We start from the raw sequence: 21,100 nt of genomic DNA, 5'->3' as shown, positions 1-21,100 counted from the left end.
ATACATCTAAAAATAGGAAAAGAATATTATGCAAGTGCCTGTCACCATGAAGAAGACAGGGGGCGGGGGAAGGAGACAATTACTTTCAGTAAAGAAAAAAAGGAGAAAAATAAACAAGCCTGCACAGCCACACCAACTTATTCAGGAGCCATAAGCTCAATAAACGATGTGCTTGGTGTTCTTTTCTGCATCGATCAGTTTTCAGTGCTTCCCTTAGTCGGGAACAGCTAAGGTGACTTCTGCCCTCCCCACTCCACCTATTTATTTTTTTTAATTTTGTTTAATCTTTATTTATTTTTGAGAGAGAGAGAGAGAGAGTGAGACAGAACATGAGCAGGGGAGGGGCAGAGAGAAGGAGACACAGAATCTGAAGCAGGCTCCAGGCTCTGAGCTGTCAGTGCAGAGCCTGATGCCGGGCTCGAACTCATGGACCCGAGGTCATGACCTGCGCCGAAGTCAGATGCTTAACCGACTGAGCCACCCAGGCTCCCCTAACCCATTTATTTTAAATCATTAAACGGACTTCTGGCACTGGAGACCCTCTTGCAAAAGTATACACGGCACCAAATTAGAATTGGGTCTGCTTCCCTGTGCTTCTCAGTAGCCTCAGCCCCAGGCAAAGGAGCTGCTTCTAACAGAAGAGTCTGTGGACGCCTGCTGGCACACTGGGGGCTCTCCTGCCCTCACGGAGGTCGGGGGTGGGGAATGCCCAGAGCCTCCCCCTGGAATTGGGAAGGTGAACTCTGGGAGAGAAGGAGGGACCCCTCCGGCCGGCTGCAGGGCTGCTGGAGACTAAGATAAGATCAGAGATGAGAAAAGTACAGCCTGCTCTCCCCTGTTCCCCAGCACCCAGAGCACCTGCTGCGGTGTGGGGAGCATTTTCTAAATTATTTCCAATCCCGTCTGGCTCTTCAGGGCAACCCACCTCTGCTCATTCTTTCTTCTCTGTTGCTTTTACTGCTGTGGTTGTTTGGTGACCCTTCCCTGAAAACGGTCTGCTGTAAACGTCTAATCTTTGATCGTGTTCCATACAATCCTTTGTCTCCTGTCGCGTATGTAGACGCGAATAGGTCGGTATAGGTTATGGTAAGAGGTGCCCTTACCGTGCTCAGGGGACTGAGAGCCAGGGGACTAGGCTTCTCATTCCAGAATGCATTCTCTGAGCCACATCCCCTGCTAGACTTTGGGTGCATCATTTCATCTTTGGGGACCTCAGTTTCCAAAAACTGAACTGTTTGAAATGGACAGAAACTTTGGATTCTCCTGTTGATTTCAGCCCTGTGCATCTGAGATTCCAGCAGCGTCCCTCTGGAGCTACACCCAGCCACTTGGTGCCCAATTCCTTTTATTTCTCTTATTTTCTCCCGTATATTTAAGACACTTACGTTAGTTAGGGTAATACTGTGTGCTCACTGCTCACACTCCTGGTCAGTGGGTGACTCGGGGACAAAGGCCCTCCCCTGGGCCTCGGCGTTTTCGGTACTCAGCTCTCAGAGGGAGAAGGGTAGATTCTATTGATGAGACTGATCGTGTGGCCCCACGCAGACACAAGAGGAGAACACAGGCTGGGGCTTGGCGGCCTTTCCTAGCGATAGGGGAACGTGGACGTGGTGGACAGTTAGCTTCTCTCCCAAAGCTCCCTTCACCTTCCTCTTGCCCAGCCCCACCCCGTGCGCACTGGCATATTTGCCATGTGAAGTCGGTTAAGCGTCCGACTTGTTTGGATCTACTCAGGAGACAAATTTGTCTTTGCCTTTCCCCGTGTTACAGTGCAGTGAACCTTCATCAGGGATCGGAAGACCCTCAATTTTACAGGCTTACTCAGCCTCCCCAATTTCTGGGTTGGCTGTTATTTCCAGCCGGCCCTATCCACGTGTGCAGCCACGACATGCACCACGTAGACCAGAGTTTCACGCACAAGCAAAATGCAATTGAATGCGTCCAGAGAACCTGTTGGCTTTTAGGACCTGTCTGCGTGGCAGTCTATTAAATACTCTCTGATTCTCCAGAATCTCCTCCAGGAGGTGCATACCCTCCACTTATTGAAGATGATGCTGTGATTTAAAAGTTAACTGGAGGGGGTGGCGGGGGGTGGGGGGAGGCGCATAGGTGTGGCTCAGTCGGTTCGGCATCCAACTTCAGCTCAGGTGGTGATCTCACAGCTCCTGAGTTCGAGCCCCGAGTCGGGCTCTCTGCTGTCAGCACAGAGCCTACTTCAGATCCTCTGTCCCCCACTCTCTCTCCGCAGCTCCTCTACTGCCTCTTTCTCAAAAATAAATACATATTTTTTTTAAGTTACCTGGGGTTGCCTGGGTGGCTCAGTCGATGAAGCATCCTATTCTTGATTTCAGGTCTGGTCATGATCTCACAGTTCGTGGGATCGAGCCCCATGTCGGGCTCCATGCTGACAGCGAGGAGAGCCTGCTTAGGATTCTCTCTCTCCCTCTCCCTCTGCCCCTCCCCTGCTAGTGCTGTCTCTCTCGAAATATATAAATAAACTTTAAAAAATGAACGAAAGTTACTACTCGTAGGTAGGTCATTGCTTCAGTGATCTCTTCTTTATTATCAAGAAAATGGAAGCTCAGAGAGGTTAAATAAGCTTCCCAAGGACACACAGTTAGGAAGAAGAGTCTACATAGAGCCCACGTTCCTAGTGATTCTTTTGAACTTTGCTAACGCTTTCTTGAGGTCTCTATTTCAGTGACTATTAGGTAACATCGCTTCCTTTTAGCCCAATAAACAACGTATCTAAGCAAATTAGATTTGAAAATTAACATGGCCTCTTCAGTACATTCTAAAATGAATATATTCCGGGGCGCCTGAGTGGCTCAGTCGGTTAAGCGAACGACTTCGGCTCAGGTCGTGATCTCACGGTTCATGAATTCGAGCCCCGTGTTGGGCTCTGTGCAGACAGCTCAGAGCCTGGAGCCTGTTTGAGATTCTGTCTCTCCCCCTCTCTCTGCCCCTCCCCTGCTCATGCTCTGTCTCTCTCTGTCACAAAAATAAATAAAAACATTAAAAAAAATAAAATGGACCTGACCTTGAGCTCACCACTTGGGGATAGCAGAATGAGCAAATGCAGGGAAGATCAGGGTCCTGGTTTCTGCTTCTCGTCTTCTACACAACAAACTGTCACTGCACAAGCATGACTTAAACAGGTGCTTCCCCATCCTGCGTGTGCACACGAATCACTAGGGGCTCCTTTTAAAGCAGAGTCCGATCCAGTGGGTCGGGGGGTGGGACCTGAAATTCTGAATTTCTAACCAGATTCCCAGGAGATGTCAGTGGTGGCCATGACCACACTCTGAGAGAAAAAAAAAAAAGATTTAATTCTAAAGATTTCTGTTTTGATTCAATTCAGGAAGCATGTCTTGAGGCTACTGTGTGCTAGGCAGTTGGGACACAGAAGTGACTTTCTTCCTGTTTTTTTAGTTAGTAGACGGAGCACACTCCGTCCTAAGTGACTGTGTTATCAAGTGTTAAGCACCATGACAGAGGGGACCACAGGCTGGGAGGGAGGTGGAAAAACAATGACTGGCTGTGCTTAAAGAATTTTCTGTAAAAGCAAGATCTATAGAACAAGATCTACAGGGCGTCTGGGTGGCTCAGTCGGTTAAGCATCAACCTCTTGATTTCTTTTTTTAAATTTTTTTTAACTTTATTCATTTTTTTTTTTTTGGGAGACAGAGAGAGACAGAGCATGAGCAGGGAATGGGCAGAGAGAGAGGGAGACACAGAATCGGAAGCAGGCTCCAGGCTCCGAGCTGTCAGCCCAGAACCCGACGCGGGGCTCAAACTCACGAACCGCGGAATCATGACTGAGCCGAAGTCGGACGCTCGGCCGACTGAGCCACACAGGCGTCCCTCTTGATTTCTGCTCAGGTCGTGATCTCATGGTTCATGAGTTCGAGCTCCGTGTCGGGCTCCACCCTGAGCAGGGAGCCTGGTTGGGATTCTCTCTCTCTCTCTCTCTCTCTCTCAAAATAAATAAAGAAAATTTTTAAAAAGCAGGATCTAAACATACGAGTGGGTTCTTGAAGGACACGTAGGAGTTTAATAGGCAGCAGCAGGGAGGGAAGCTATGTCAGGGAGCAGGTACATCATGTCCAGACCCAGTTGCATAAAGCACAGTGTGTTCAGAAAACCACCAGCAATTGGATGGTAATGGATCGCTGAGCACGTCTGAAACCGTTTTGCCCCTTGAGCTCTGCAAATCCATTTCTTCCGTCAGTAGGCTGCATGCTCTGTAAGGGTTGTGATGGTTCTTTCTGCTCACCACCATCATTCCACTGCCTGGCACAAGTAGGCATTCGGTTATTCGCTGTTGGATGAATGACGGGATGGATGAATGAATGAATGATTGAATGGATCATTCTTGACATAGACAGATATTAATAGTTTTGGGCGAATGACTCTGTTGAGTGGGTTGGACCAGATGGTCTATGGTACCTTCTGTTTCCACCTGCCATGGCAGTGACTGTCCTTACTTTGAAGGTGGCATACTACAGTGATAAAGAGCATAGATTCCAGGGGCCCCTTGGTGGCTCAGTCGGTGAAGCGTCCGACTTCGGCTCAGGTCACGATCTCGTGGTTCGTGGGTTCAGGCCCCACACCAGGCTCTATCTCTCTCCCTGTCTCTTTGCCCCTTCCCTCCTCTCTCTCTCCCTTTCTGTCTCAAAATAAATAAATAAACTTCACACACACACACAAAAATGTATAGATTTCAGAGCCAGGCTGCCTGGTTCAAATCCTGGCTTTCCATGTCTGGGCAGGTTACTCAGGTCTCGGTGTCCTTATCTATCAAATGGAAATGGTCAAAATAAATCCTACCTCATCGATCTTCGTGAGGAACACCTGTGGAACTTGGGACGGTATTTAAAATCCACAGTAGGTACTCTGCAAGTCGCTGGTGCTCTCGTGGTATTTATGTCAACAATTAGGAATTCCTTTAGCTACAAGTAACAAATGATCTAATTAATGATCCCGCTTTCTCCTCTGTTACCTCTCTTCCCTCACTGTCTCTCAAAAGCAATCATGCAATCACAGTCCATTTTTGTAAAATACTAAAAAGAGCTAACGCGCTTACGGAGCACTTACTGTATACCCGGCACTGTGCTGAGCAATTGCCACCCACTTACCTCCAGTTCACAAATCAGAGGCTTAGAGAAGCTTGGGACGTAATAACCCAAGGTCATGGTATTCGTAACTGGTGAGCTGGGCTCTGAACTCTGATCTGTCTAGACTCCAGTCCTGTGCACTTGGCCGATGCTGTGCCACCAGATCGCTATACAGGACAGCGGCTGTGCAGTGATTGCTCCGGAGCAGGCTTTATACATTACAGATCTCAAGGCGTCGTCCCCAGGTTCAAAACCCTTCACTAGCTTTCCGTCACTTTCAGGACAAAGTCCGTGCTCTCCAACTTGGCTTACCAGCCCGTCGCCAGCCTTCCCCTGCCCGCCATCTCTCACTCGGACGCGGTCTCTCCCCCTCTCCTTTGCCCGACCTTGTTGCCCAGTGCCACTGGCTGACGAGCTGCCCCTGAATTCTTGCCGAGCTGCCGTCCATTTGCCACACTTCAAGCCGACCCCAGCGTGCGCTGATTCCTCTGCTCAGACCGTCCACCCTTCTGCATGCCTGACCCTCCAGCAAGTCCCATGGGCCTGCAAAACTTGGCCGAAACTCTGATGCCTTGGGAGACTGCCGATTCCCCTGTGACTGGTCACCCCCCAGAGCGCCCTTCCGTCAGAGTACAGAGGTCCCCTCCCTTACCTGCGGTTTCCGCTTGCCACGGTGAACTGAGCCCGGAAGTAGATGCTCCTCCGCTGACTTAATGTCAGAAGGTCAACGGTCCTGACATTGTACCTGCATCACTGCTCTTGCTTCATCACGTGACGTAGGCATTTTATCGTCTCTCCTCACAAGAGGAGGGGGTACAGGACACTAAGATGTGCTGAGAGAGAAAGAGGGCGACCGCATTCACGTAACTTGTTACGGTATATTGCTGTCATTGTTCTGTGCTATTACTATGGTGGTTAATATCTTCCTGTGCCTAATTTACAAAATGAGCTGTGTCCTAAGCAGGTGAGTATAGGAAAAAACAGTCTACTTAGAGTTCAGTAGTAGCCACCGGCTCAGGTGTCCCCCGGGGTCCCTAGACTCTGAGCATCTTGAGGACACACATGGCATCTTTATTATCACTCAGTCCGACTTCCTAGCACCGTGGGTAGCCAGACACATGGGAAATGTAACAATCGTTGCTAAAATAATTAAGGCAGTGAATAATTAATTCAGCCAGTCGTTTTTTTTAGAACTGGGGCCTGACGATTCCAAATGAGTCCATGAATGCACTCAGGGAAGGTGTCCTCGAAATAAAGTGCAAAATTGTGAATACTTGGGCACTTTTAGAAGAGGGAGTTCAGAGCCTGTATCAGATTCTTTTTTTTTTTTTATTTTTTAAACATTTATTTATTTCTGAGAGACTGAGAGAGACAGAGCACGAGCAGGGGAGGGGCAGAGAGAGAGGGAGACCCAGAATCCGAAGCGGGCTCCAGGCTCTGAGCTGTCAGCACAGAGCGCGACGCGGGGCTCGAACTCATGAACCACCAGATCACGACCTGAGCTGAAGTCGGACGTGCAACCGACTGAGCCACCCAGGCGCCCCCAGAGCCTATATCAGATTCTTAAAAGGGTTTGTAATGGAGAAAGATTTAAGAACCACTGAATCCCGGAGGTAACCAATGTAAGTCAGCAAACATTCCACAATGTTTTCTGGCTAATTAACCTATTGCATTAAAACTAAGTTACAGTGATTGCAAGATGCCCCTTATTTTAGGCCACTTAAGAAACGCCCCCAAAAGTTTGACAGGCCGCTAAGATGCTATTCTAGCTTGAAAGATGATAAAATCTGAGAGGTGCCTCCCCTTTTGTTACGTTCTTTTTCTTTTTTGTAATGTTTATTTATTTTTGATAGAGAGTTTGAGAGGGGGAGGGCAGAGAAAGAGGGAGACAGAGGATCTGAGGCAGGCTGCGTGCTGGCAGAGGCAAGCCTGGTGCAGGACTTGAACTCACGATCTTGAACTTCAAGATCACGACCTGAGCTGCAATCAGATGCTCGACCAACTGAACCACCCAGGTGCCCCAAGTTCTTTTTCTTTTTTTTAATTTTAATGCCAGTATAGTTAACAGACCGTGTTGTGTAAGTTCAGGTGTGCAACACAGTGATTCAGCAACTCTACACTATTCAGTGCCCATCATGATAAGTGTGCCCTTAACCCCCAACCCCTATCTCACCCATCCCCCACCCACCTCCTCTCCGGTAACTGGCAGTTCGTTTTCTATGATTAAGAGTCTGTTCTTTGGTTTCTGTGTGTGTGTGTGTGTGTCTCTCTCTCTCTCTGTCTCTCTCCCTCTCTCTCTTCCCTTCGCCCATTTTTTGTTTTCTTATACTCCCCGTAGCAGTAAAATCATACGGTGTTTGTCTTTCCCTGACTGACTTAACGTCACTTAGCATAATACTCTCTAGTCTATTCATGTTGTTGCAAATGGCAAGATTTCATTTTTTTTTTTTGAATCTTTGATGTTAATTATTTTTGAGAGAGAGACAGAGAGACAGAGACAGAGCATGAGCAGGGGAGGGGCAGAGAGCAAGAGGGAGACACAGAATCTGAAACAGGCTCCAGGCTCCGCGCCGACGGCACGGAGCCCGAGGCGGGGCTCGAACCCACAAACCGTGAGATCGTGACCTGAGCCGCGATTGGACGCTTAACCGACTGAGCCACCCAGGCGCCCCGAGATTTCGTTATTTTTAAAGTCTGAATAATATTCCGTTGCCTTTCTATGCCACATCTTCTGTATCCAACCATTTATCGATGGACACTTGGGCTGCTTCCATAGTTGGCCTATTGTCAAGAATGCTGCAATAGCAGAACGGGCCGTATATTTTTTCAAATTAGCGTTTTCTTATTCTGGAAGGTACACAGCAGTGGAATCCCTGGATCGTACGCTTTGTAATTTTTTGAGGACCCCGTACTGTTTTCCGCAGCGGCTGCACCGGTTTGCATTCCCACCAGCGGTGCACAAGGCTTCCTCTTTCTCCACGTAGAGGTGCCTCTGCTTTTGCATGAATCGCTGAGGGAGGACAGGGCCCTACAGTGCAGGTGGACAGTCCCCACTCAGCCCCGCGCTACCGGGCGGACTGTGAGGCCAGTCTCCTTGCCTCTCTGAGCCCCGGTTTGCTTGTCACCCTAATGGAGGGAATAATGCCGTCCCTGCAGGGCGCCTGGATGGATGAACCAAGGCAGTGCTCCCACAGTGCCTTGCTTTCAGAAGGCTTTCAAGGACTACCCCCTTCCCTCCCTTTCCTCGCCCCTTATGCCAAACCACACGCAGAGAGAAGACCTCGTCTCACTTAAATCCTTAGTAAATGTGAGAGTTTTTAGGTAATTAATTCTTCCGCCTGAGGTCTCCCGGCTCTGGCCACCCATTCTCAGAATTTTTGAAAACTGCCTGCCTCTCCTTGCCTGCGATGTTCGGTTTGCTGGAGATGATGGGACCTTTAGTTCTTTTGTCCCGGGTGTCCGTTTCACTCTGTGCTCATGGCAGCTGCCGTGTTGTTGGTTGGGAAAACAGAGAGGTACTCCAGAAAGCTTCGTTTCGCTTTCCACAACAAATCGATCTGTTCCTAGTAACAAATCCCCTCCTGGGCTGTTCGCCGCAGCCCTGCCCAGGAAGAAGGGCTTGCCGTTGTCCCCTTGCCCTTGCTGAACCCCCGGGGTGGACTCCCTCTGCTGAGATGTTTGGGAAATACCGACACGTTCCTCCTGACTCCCCGGCAGAGAAAGCTAGAATCTCAGACCACGGTAGATTTATTTGGGTGGGGTTGACATCTTCCAGGACGGATTCAAATATTAATGTGCTTTCTCCCTGCCCCATCCCTTCCCTGTTGTCTAGTATTCTTTTCGCAGATGTGAAAGGATTTACCAACCTCTCCACAACCTTGTCTGCCCAGGAGCTGGTCAGGATGCTCAACGAGCTCTTTGCCAGATTTGATCGACTGGCCCACGTGAGTTGAATTTAATTCCCTCCTGGTCCTCTGTGGGAGTGAGGGGCTGCGTGTGGAATTAGGGAGAGAAGGACTCAGGCTTCATCACGGGGACCTCCTCTTCCGAGTCCTCTTCCCCTGAGCAGACTCCTGGCCCTCCCACCTCCTGGGAACCAGGGTTAATTACTTACAGATCTTGAATGGGAGGTGCGTCAGATCGACTTTCCCAGTTGAGAGATAGCTGATGAAGCGACAATGAAGCCAAAGCTCTTTTTATGTGTTTTCTGCTCCCCATCGTGTCCCCGCTGCATGTGGCCAGGTGCCATCCAGTGCCACCTCAGTTTGGTTCATGCAAGGATAGCCGCCTGCAGCTTCCCAAGCCAACTCCAGCCATCTGAAATGACTGTTATTGGGAGCCAGGAACCTGCTGGACCCCCATTTTGTTTGACCTGATCCAACAGCTTTCTTTCTAGCCGACAGGACACTACCTTTATTTTCTAGCTGGCTTGAGAGAACAGGCTAAGGAAGATAGACATTTGCTATCAAAACACAGGTTCCTAGTCCCGAAGCCACCCAAGTTGGGGAAGACTGTCATCCGCACCCTCTATTTTAAGAGTGGGCTTTGGGTTCACCCCGGAATACCTTAATTTCCTTCTTCATCAAGCGTGTAGATCAGTGCCAATGTCACAGGGCTGTTGAATCAAAGGTAAATGCATCCCGTGGAAATTCATTTGTAGAGCATCGGCGTGTCTGAAGTTAAGGCTGCCTCCCTCCAACGAGGGCCATTCGTGTACTTGCATCCGAATACTTGCGAGGTGTCGTGCACCACGCTGTCTGTCGGGAGCATGGGAATGACCAAAACACTCTTCCTCCTTCCTAGAACGAAGTCCGGTCAGGGACACGTCGGTAGATGATCGAGGCACAGTGTGCTGTATGCTGTGACGAGGGGGGTCTGGGCTGCCGTGGGAAGGCAGGCTCCACACATAACCATTGCATCAGAGAAGACTTTCTGGAGAAGGTGACTCTTGGACCGAGTCTTAAAAGTGGGAAGACACATACAATAGAATACAGTTCAGCAACAAAAAGGAGTCAGCCCCTGAGACACGCAGGAGTATCGGTGAGCCTGCAAAGCAATATGCCAAGTGAAAGAAGCTAGACCCAAAAGCCCAGATGGCAGGACAAAGGCGTTTATACGACCTCGTAGAAAAGGCAAAATTATAGGGACAGGAAAGAGACGCGTGGTGGCCGGGAGCTAGAGGTGGACGGAACAGACGAGTTGCACAGAGAGACACGAGGTGCAGTGGCTTTGAGAGTGATGTAGCTGCTCTATGTGCCATCATCACTGTGCCCCATATCAAAACAGTACATTTTATCGTACACCGATTCGCGAGGCGCGGAAGGCAGGGAAGGTGGATATTACTGTCGGGTCATGTAACAGCTCCCAGGAATTGATCAGAAAAATGTGCTTGCAAATTGACAGAACTTCACAGATAAGACCTGTTTTCCGTGTACACATATATTTATATTTCATGCACACACACGCGCGCGCACACACACGCACACACACACGCACCATTTATTTGGGGCTCAAATTTTTCAAAGAGGCTGCAAGCCTCACGTTTTGTTTACAAGAAAAGTGGACCCTGGGCACAAATATAGTCACCACATTGTGTGTGTCTGCACCAGAAGGGTAATAGAGCATTTTACACGGTTTCCTTCCAAAACACAGTTTTGTCAGGAGATCAACCACCCTGGACACCGCTATGTTTTCTTCAGTTTTGTAGAGACAGCATGGCGTACAAAAGTCAGATCGACCTGAGTGTGAATTCCCATTCTGCCTCTTACTTGCTTCGTGACCTTCGCTTCCTTAAGCCACTGGGGAAATGGCACGGCTCAAAACGTGGTCGTGGAGACTCACCGGCATAAATGTTACGTGTTTAATGCGTAGCCTGGCACATAGTATGTGCTCAGTAAATACTGCCTCCTTTTATATACACTGCATCTTATTTATTCATTCATCGGTCATCAAGATGAAAAGCTTCTGCACAGCGAAGGAAACAATGAACAAACCTAAAAGGCAACCTACAGAACAGGAGAAAATATTTACAAATGACATCTCTGACAAAGGATTAGTATCCAAAATATACAAAGAACTTCACAAACTCAACACCCTCGAGCCGAGTCGTCTAATTAAAAAATGAGCAGAAGATTAAATAGACATTTCTCCAAAGAAGACATCCAGAGGGCTAACAGACACATGAGAGATGCTCACCATCACTCATCATCAGGGAAATACAAACCAAAACCACGAGGAGATACTCCTCACACCTGTCAGAATGGCTAGCACCAACAACACAAGAAGCAGTAGGTGTTGGCGAGGACGTGGAGAAAGGGGAACCCTCCCGCACTGTTAGTAGGAACACGAAGTGATGCAGCCACTGGGGAAGACATTATGGAGCTTCCTCAAAAGATTAAACATAGAACTGCCCTGTGACCCAGCAATTGTACTACTAGGCATTTATCCAAAAACTGCAAAGATACTCATTCAAAGGGAAACATGTGCCCTGGTGTTTATAGCAGCATTATTTACAATAGCCCAACTATGGAAACAGCCCAAATGTCCATCCACTGATGAATACGTAAAGAAGATGCGGTCTGTATATACACAAAGGAATATTACTTTAGCCGTTAAAAACAACGAAATGTTGCCATATCATTACTTTCGGCCAGCTGATATGTGGCACAGGAAAATTTTCACATATTTCCCATCATACTGAAATTTTCATATTTAAAAACAGATGTAAATCCTCCCTGCCCTCCCGCGCTCAGAGTTATTATGATAAGACTCAAAGGAAGAAAGAGCGTGGAACGCTCGGATGGCTGTTTCCAGGTGTTTGTGGTCACTGCTACTGTGGCTAACTGATGGCCATTCTTACTTTGTTATGTATCAAGAACAAGATGGGTTATTGTGACGCGTTTCCTGTATGGGGAATTGAAACTCACCTATCAGTGTCTTCAGTGATTTATCCGACGTCAGACAGCTGGTAAATTTGACCAGAATGCGGATGTTGGATTCTTAGACCAAAGTATTTCCTGCTCTACCCTTTCCCTCCTCCCTCCACTGCCAACGATCACAACTCCTGACTACCATTGCTCCTGACTACCACCACAGCTGGTTCTGCCTCAAAGAGTGTGGCTAGCTGAAATCACTTCCTGAGCCCCCAGCCTCAGTGTTCGCAGCAAAATCCAAATAAGGGATTTAGGGGTGCTTGGATGGCTTAGTCTGTTAAAGCATCTGACTCTTGATTTCAGTTCAGGTTGTGATCCCAGGGGCAGGGAATTGAACCCCGTGTTGGGCTTCATGCTGAACGTGAAGCCTGCTTAAGACTCTCTCTCTGTCTCTCTCTCTCTCTCTCTCTCTCTGTCTCTCTCTCTCTGTCCTGCTCATGCTCTATCTCCCTCTTTCTCTCTAAAGAATTTTTTAAAAATTGTTGAAAAAACAAATGAGGGATTTTTTCCATCAGTGGTTCTCAAATGCTCTTTGACAACAAATGTCAGGAAGTTAAATTTGTGGCCATGAGATAAAATACATCCATGTTATATTTATCTGCAATGTAGTGAGTTTTTATAGTAATTTTATTTAGTTCAAAAAACTTTCCTGTCTCTTAGGAATGTATTTTTACTTTTCTCGTGTTAAAAATGCCCTTTTTTTAATAAAGCCATGGGGACCGTGGATGGTGCTTGGGTTGTTATTTTGTTTGTTGATGAATTTTTCATAATTCTTTGGCAAAATGTAAAATTGAACCCTAGAATAGTCCCCAGGTCCTCTTTTTCTTAGAACTGTCCCATGGATGCCACAAATCTGGAAAATGCCAAGACCCATAGAGCAAGTGCTCTCTGGTTCTGTTCCACACATACCACTAGGGGTCTTAGAAGAAACAGCTGAAGGTCGTAAGCTTCCCTTCTTGATCAGACCTCACCAGAAACTGTCTTGCCAAATTAGCCGCATCAGAGCAGCCAAAGACAGGAACCGCGAGCTCCTAAAAATAACACTGGGACGGCCGTGCGTGCCATCAGAGCTCTAAGGATCGCAGCTGTGCCCCACTTGGGAAGGTTGGCAAAGCCCTGGCCGTCTGATCCAGACGGAGAAGCACCAAAGCCATTTCTGAGCCTCTTTTCCCTCTCTGATATTTGGGGTTTTTACTGGGAGAGCGATTTCCTTCGTTCGTCACCCAAACACAATGGCTGAATCCGTGATCAGGTCAGGAAGCCAACGTGGTGCTGTATAGGTTGATAACCAAGGTATCCACTGGGCTGCTGGTGTCTCGACGGGCCCCTTTCTGTCTGTGCCCCTCCTTCTCTGCCCTTGGACCCCGGTCTCCAAAGGAGAGCCTCTCACCCAAAAAGCCCATAAATCTTTTCGACTTCAGATCTGGGATGCATTGTCAGAGGTCATTCAGCCCCGTCCGTGTATCTAGAGAAGACAGAAGGGAAAGTCATCTGTCCATGATGTGAGAACCCTGGGTCAGAAGTCTACCTCTTCATCACAGACACAGGCCCCCTTTCTGCTGGACCCTGTAGTAAGCCTTGCATCATATCACCCATCCTCCCCGTCACACGGTGAAGTCCCATTCGTTTACCATTTTATAGATGAGGCAACTTGTCAATCTACCAAACAACGGTGTCACCCTCACCACCTGTGAAATAAAAGCATTGTACCTACTTCACAAGGTTGTTGTAAGGGTGATGTCTGTTTAGTCTATGCTGCATCATAGGGGTTGTTATTCATCGTCTTTGTGTCAGGGCCAAAGCTTGACCTACCATGATGCCCTATAGACATTTTTTCCAGTGAGCGAGCCTGTGAATTAGTACATGAATAAAAGGATATGTAGGACATAATCAGCCCTTCTTCTTAAGGTGCTAGAGTTGAAAGAACAGGCATCGCTGAATGATTTATACTTTTAAGTGCTTATTATTGAGCTAAAGATTGTTGAAACGTGTTCATTCAGAGACTCGTCCTGCACGAAAACATCGAGATGCAGGATTCACAGAGGAACACTGACCATGCCCATTCTTTGCCAGGCCTGCCCATATGATGAGTGTTCATCAGAAGGCTAGTATGTGACAGAGCCAGGATATAGCCCTGTATCTGTTGGACTCAAAATCCAGTGTTTTTGAATGACTCCATTCCACTGCTGAACCCCTGAAACCCTTATTTAGGGTACCTCCCCAATATTTTAGCAAGATAATAGAAGCTCATTTCAAAGGTAGGTGCTCTGCCCCCAGGGTGAAGACCGCTTGACTCCACTGTCCTCCTTCAGGAGACTTTCAGGAGCACTTGCCTGTCTGCTGACTCAGTCCTCTCCTCTCCACCCTGTTCCTTCCAGGAGCATCACTGCCTTCGCATTAAAATCCTGGGGGACTGTTACTACTGTGTTTCAGGGCTTCCAGAGCCCCGCCAGGACCACGCCCACTGCTGCGTTGAAATGGGCCTCAGCATGATCAAAACCATCAGGTAATCCGGGGTCTCCTCCATAATTCCCAGGCCTTCAGTGGGCACAAAGACGAACCACTCCATCTATCCTTTGTGGTAGATCATGCGTGTGTTGAGTGGTGACGCCCTTTGACTTACGTCATGAAACCTGCATGGCCATTAATTCTCCCACATGAACCATTGAACCTGCCAGCTTCATCATGTTCTATTTCTACCTCACTTTCAATGACTTGTGCAGCAAATTTGCATTACCAATGTCCTTGTGGGGATACATCAAGGACCGAGATGAGTGTGGTGCTTGACTTCAGGAAGGTTACTCATGATGGTACAGTAAGTTCTGAGATGAATCCAAACCAGGGTGCGTCAAGGGGAACAGAGGAGAAGCAGCTCATTTGGGCCAGGGTGCTGGAAAAGGCCTTCCAGAGTAAAGCCAAGCTGTTTTCTGAAAGGTGAGCGGATTTTAGACCCTGGAGGAGTTTTGGGCACAGCTGGACATATGGGGAATCGGGACATGCTGCAGTGACAGCTGGTGAAGCCTAGGGAGGGGAGGGCCAGGACAGATGGACTGCAGACTGAGAACAGGCAGGGCCCACAGGGCCTTCTCAGCCATGATAAGCGTTGCACTTTAGCCTGAGGCCGACAGGAAATCATTGTAGGGCCACCGCCATGGTTGGTTTCCTGGGTGCTTTTGGCTTTGGTCAGTGTATCTGGTAAATAGAAGCTTAATCAAGAAGGCAGGAGGGACTGAGGTCAAGGATTTTGGAATTAGACTGGCTCTGGGACAGATGCTCCGTGTTGCCAGAGCTCCCCTTGAGCTTCTAAATGTGGTTGCAGAGCCTCCAAGCATTACAACCTTTCCCAACCACAGCAGAGACAGTAAAGAAGGTACGTGGGCTGAAGTCTTCTCTGTGGCTTATGCCTTCATCTTACAAGGGAAGAAGAATCCTGCCATTAACAGGCCAGAATATTCTTCCTGTGAACTCAACGCCTCGGTTGTGTGGTCTAGCAGCCATGTTTGTGACCATTGGCCTTGTCCATCTGGATTAAAGAACAGCAGGAGAACAACTCCTGAACCCCACACATATTCTCCTCTGAAGGCTCAGCCCAACTGCTGGCTCCCGGAACCAAACCCAGAGTGGGCAGGAGGGATCTATGCAGTTGGAGCCTCCCTTTCTAGAGCCTGACCATGCCCAACACGGTGTTCCTGGGCTCCTTCGACCTGCTGATAGATCCCTGACTTCATTCGGGTTTAGGGAAGAGGTCTCTTGACATCAGGAAATGCTGTGTGGCCCTCTAATTAAGAAGAGGACAGAAGCTCTTTCTCTAAATGTGATTTTCCTTCATTGATGTGACACTGGTCATTTCAAGACTTGGCCATAGATCACATTCCCGGTGGGCAGATATGCTGGCTGACCCCTAGGCTCCCACCTCTGGGACCAACCCATGAGCAGGGCCAGTCAAGGTGACGTGGTGCTTTGCTATGGGGTGTATGATGCAAATCCAACCATCACCATCCCCAAGTCCAAGTACACAGGTGGAGAGTGACAGGACACGCCCCCTCTTTGACAGCAATTCAGAAGTTGTCTCCTCCACGGCCTGTGGAGAGAGGAGCCCAAAAGTTCCAACCCCAAGTTCCCTTTTGGTCGATGGAAAAGGCTGCAGGTGCTTCTTGGCTATTAATTTGGACACTGGCGAGTCTTGCCCTGAAAACTAGGTGAATTGTAATATTCTAGCTGGCTTCAAGGAAGGCCCCAGGACACCCCGAAGGCTCTATGTTTTGTGTGCATCCTACAACTTGTTAGGTGTGTGAAGTTTATTCTACCGGCCAATCCGTAGGTCAGTCAACAAAGAATCTGTGGAGCTCTGCCACGTGTCGGGTGCCACCATGCTAATCCCTAGAAGTACAGTGATCAACGTGTCGTGGGTGTCTTTCTCCCGCCCGTGGGTGTCATCACCCAGGGTGATAACGTGGATTTGCTGTCTGTGAATTGAGGAGATTGGGCCAGACCAGCTCTGAAGTCTCTGCCAGTTCTGAAAAGCTGTGATTTTTGATCACCCACATCACAAAAAGGCTTCCTTTTTTTAAGTTAAAAATTTAAGTTAATTTAATTAGACTTAATTTAATTTTTCATTTAAGTCCAAGTTCGTTAACAGAACGTAACATATGTTAACGTAGTTCACACCGCCGTGTCGTTGACACAGTGCCATAATGATTGCAAGAGAACTCGGTGAGTCATCACTTACATACAACACCCAGTGCTCATCCCAGCAAGTGCCACAGACTTTCTTTTTAATTTACTTTTATTTTTTATGGTGAAATCACGGACAAAAAAAAAATTGCGTGGGTCTAAAGTGCAGAGCGTGCTGCTTTAATGTACGTGTACGTCGTGGAATAATTATGAAGTCAAGTTAGTGAGCATCCATTGCCTCACTTAGTGGTCTTTTTCTCATGTTTTTGGTGAGCCCACTTGAGATCTACCCTTCTGGCAAATTTCAGGCATACACTACAGCATCATTCACTGTCGTCACCATGCTGTACGTTAAGTCCTCAGGACTTATTCCTCTTATAACTACAAGTCTGTCCCCTTGACCAGTATCACCCCATTTCCCCCACCCGCCCCCAGCCCTGGCAACCACCTTTCTACTCTGTTTCTATACATGTGGCTTTTTTGTTTTAGATTTCACATACACGGTATTTGTCTTTCTCCGTCTGGCTTATTTCACGTTGCGTAATGCCCTCCAGACTCATCCTTGTTGATACAAATGGTAGGGTTTCCTTCTCTTTTTAAGGCTGAGTAATATTCCATTACGTATATGTATAAGTACATGTGCATGTATATACAATACCACATCTTCTCTATCTATTCATCCATAGACTTTCCATGGGAGTTTGTATCTTGAGCGTAAACAGCAGAAACGCTGCAGAGAGGGTTTTGCAGAAGAAATGAACAGCAATCATCAAAATGCTTAACGTACTTACAACATGGTCATTTATCTCTCTGGAAAAGACCTCATTCCTCCTGACCATTTTGTCCAGTGTAAGGTCTCCTTTCTGGAGTTCCGGACGAGGTCAGTGAGATGTCAGGTTTGGATGCGTTGAAATGACTCGAGGGCTTTCTCTCATCAGTTTATTAAGGCTACTTTTACTCTTTAAGAATAAGACAGTTCAGTAGGATTTTTTAAACTGCATAACTCAGAGTCTATTAATATTCAAACACTCCTTGATTACAATAGAGGTGACTGGAGATCCAAAATTAATTCTTCCAGTTAGCAACAAAACATGATGCGGGGGAATAAATAAGAACACTGGAATTAGGCAACTTTAGTTGCAGTAGGTTCAGACTTCTAGAGCTTCCACTCTTGCAGTCTGCTGTTGCCAGACTGAGGAACGAGGGGCAGGCGGTATTTCTGAATGTGTGTAGAAGAGAATCTCATTTCCATAACTTTATCAAAAAGCTCACAATCTCAACCATCATTTACACAAGATGCAACTTTTTCTTCAGACCCAAAGGCACTTGTTCCAACTGGAGAACTTACTGGAAGTCATAAGGTCTGGAAGCATTCATAACATCGTACTACGCGTGTTGTTGTGTAATGAAAATAAAGCCATTTACTGAATGGTGTTCCCAGACTTGATGACTGCCCCCTATATTTGTCATCAGAGATCGATCCCTCTTGGAGGTATTGTCCCCACCTTGTCAAGGTCTCTCCTTGTGCCTTTTTTGGCATTTCCTCAAAGAGTTGGGGTCCCACCGTGGTCCCCAGAGTGCGCAGTGAGGGGCCGGTGCTCTGATGGCCAGATGGCATCTGGATCCTGGGTCTGTAGATCCCAAGAGCTCCAGTAGTTCCTTTGCTGGTTGAGATTTACAACCTTTGCACAAATGGCAAACCAGCTCTCAAAACGACCCTGAACCTTATTCACAGATGAGTCTAAATACGGGATGGAGGTCGTCCTGCGATCCCAGACTGCTGAGGACAGGTGCCCAAACCAGGAGAGGACACGGTCAGCTGCTGCTGGTTAGAACACTAGGCAGGATTCTCAAGTGAGCGAGGGTCGAGGCAGTCAGAAGAACGAACGTGACCAAAGTCATCTCCCCTGCCTTTTGTCTTTTCCAGAAGTATCTCCACTCTAGTCTTTTTGACGGAAAAATAGAGGTGTTTTCCTGGAAACAAAGGTGTGAAGAATATGCTTTCCTAGCCGTTAAGAATGGCAGAAGCCCTGTGTGTGCGTGAATGTGTGTGCATGTGTATATGTATAGAAGTGCGGTGTTTATGTATACGTGTGTCTGGCATGTGTGTGTGCACACGTGTAATGTGTGGGTGTGTGCATGCACGCGCGTGCACATACGTGCCTGTACACGTGTGCAGGCGTGTGTTTGTGCACGTGTGTGAATTTGTGCAAGTGTGTGTGTGTGTCTTCAGCATTTGAAGCAGGCCCTTGATGATCACTACAATTCTAAGTCCAGACAGTGGAGTCAGTGCACAGATAGTTGGTAACCTTGCGAGACAACTGTGGCTTTATCCCTCGGGTGATGAGAATTCACTGACACTTAAAGTAAGGGAGGTGTCCTGTTCCAGCCTGGGCCTAAGGAGGATAACCATGGACGTGGGTAATTCTCTCTCTGGTTGCTTCTAAAGTTTGTTTATTTATTTTGAGAGAGAGAGAGAGAGAGAGTGGGGAGGAACAGAGAGAGAGAAGGGGGGAGAGAGAGAAAGAGACAATCCCAAGCATGCTCCATACTGTCAGCACAGAGCCTGACACGGAGCTCGATCCCACAAACCGTGAGATCACGACCTGAGCCGATACCAAGAGTCAGACACTCAACCACCTGAGCCACCCAGGCGCCCCTCCAGTTGACTCTAGAGGAGAGAAGACAGATGCCGAAGGAAACTAGTTGGGAGAGATTTTTTGCAGCAACTGGGGGAAGAGATGCGGGGCCCAGAACGGAGCAGTAGCTGTGAAACAGAAAGGGAAGAGCGATACGATTCGAGCCGGAGAGCCTGAGCGTCTCCGCAAGAGACAACACGTGATGTAAACATTTAAATTAAACCAGACGTGGATCAGAATAGTGAACTTATTTAGCAGTTGACAGTGCTCCAGGGATTTGGGGCGGGATTCCACTTTACTGAAGATAGAGTTTGTTGCTGGGTCATGCCGACCATGGCGGTGTTCCCTGAATGAATGGTGACTTACGGGCAACGGGTCGAGCGTATGCATGGGATGAGCCCTTGGCCTGCGGTCAGCAGACCTCATCTGGTTTCTGCTCCTTCCTGTTATTAGGTGTGTGACCGTGGACAAGTGTGACTTGACTTCTCAGAGCCTGCAGGGACTCTGCTGCAAAACGAGGATCGTAAGATCCAACCTCAGAGTATTCTTTCGAAAACTCAAATGGATTGTGAAAACTCAAATAAGTAACATGCACATTATGACCGTCCACATATTTTTTAATAGAATCTCGCGGTTAAGGCTGAGTTTGGACACTGGAAAATTTGGCTCAGTTAAGTTATAGAAACCTCCTTTCTTACATTTTCTATTCTGTTCTTGGAAAATAATGATCACAGGGTTTATTGACCACCTACGATGCTACTTGCCAAGCATTGAGATAAGTGTTTTACATGCATGATCTCATTAAGTCCTCACAACAATCCTAAGAGGTAGGCAGGGGTCGTAGGCAAAATACTGAACCACTCGTGTGACCACAGTACCGAATAGTCCAGGGCAGCCAATCAGAATGGATGGCAGCCATTACCAACCAGTATAGTTCTATAGGTACATCCTGGCTCGTTGAAACTCTGAAAGTTGGCCTCTGCTTTTACCAGAGAGGAAACTAGAGCTTACAGTGTTTGTGTAATTGCACAAAATCACACAACCATTCAGTGGCAGAACAAGGAACACCCATCTGGAACCTTCTGACTCCGAAGCCATTGGCCTTCACCGTCTTAATGCCCCGCCTCTCACCTCCAGGCTTCTGCAATGGCTTCTGATGCCTGAAACCTCCCATTAACAGCCGAAGGTTCAACACACAGGTCAAGAGACGGTCCATACATCCCTGATAAATTAGCAGAACCGATACCGAGAGGGAGGGGACGTCAGTTAACATCTGAGAATAACAAGATCGTAAGCCTTAATCAAGCCTCATCGTAAATCCATTCCATCAAGAATGCTTGATTTTAGAAACCCGGTATTAGCTAGATGAATGGCCAAAAAAAAAAGTGATTGAGTGTAACTTTGTGTCTCGTGAAGCACTTCATACCATTTCGTGCATGTCTGTTCATAAAATTAAATTCATTAAAATAGGCTTAGATAATAGTTCCATTACATAGATTGCAAAGTGGCTCCAGGGGGCTCCCCTTCACACGCCCCGGGTCTATTTTGGGGGAGGCTTTAGAGCTGAGAAGACGCAGGGGTAAGGTGGGCTGCTATAGGCAGTATCCTTGTTCATGATCTGAAAAGGTTTCCTGGATGAATCTTCATGAAGACTGCAGAGTCTGGTCTCGGCGCCTTTGCTAAAAAGTCATAGAATGACACCAGCATGGCGAGCAGCAACTGGCTGGTCCCCAACAGT

The 21,100-nt window shown here is 47.7% G+C and overlaps 1 protein-coding gene across 1 annotated transcript in view; it reads left to right on the top strand.

The window, feature by feature from the left end:
• ADCY8 (adenylate cyclase 8) overlaps positions 1 to 21,100 on the top strand; it is a 223,380-nt gene that overhangs the window by 88,889 nt on the left and 113,391 nt on the right. The window contains exons 4-5 of the mRNA XM_047842372.1: positions 8,950 to 9,061; positions 14,428 to 14,555. Of these exons, the coding sequence (XP_047698328.1) occupies positions 8,950 to 9,061; positions 14,428 to 14,555 (240 nt within the window). The remainder of the gene's footprint in view (positions 1 to 8,949; positions 9,062 to 14,427; positions 14,556 to 21,100) is intronic.

Source organism: Prionailurus viverrinus, chromosome F2 (genome assembly GCF_022837055.1).
Source record: "Prionailurus viverrinus isolate Anna chromosome F2, UM_Priviv_1.0, whole genome shotgun sequence".
NCBI lineage: Eukaryota > Metazoa > Chordata > Mammalia > Carnivora > Felidae > Prionailurus > Prionailurus viverrinus.
The sequence above is the reverse complement of the archived record's forward strand: the minus strand, read 5'-3'. Positions and strand labels throughout refer to the sequence as shown.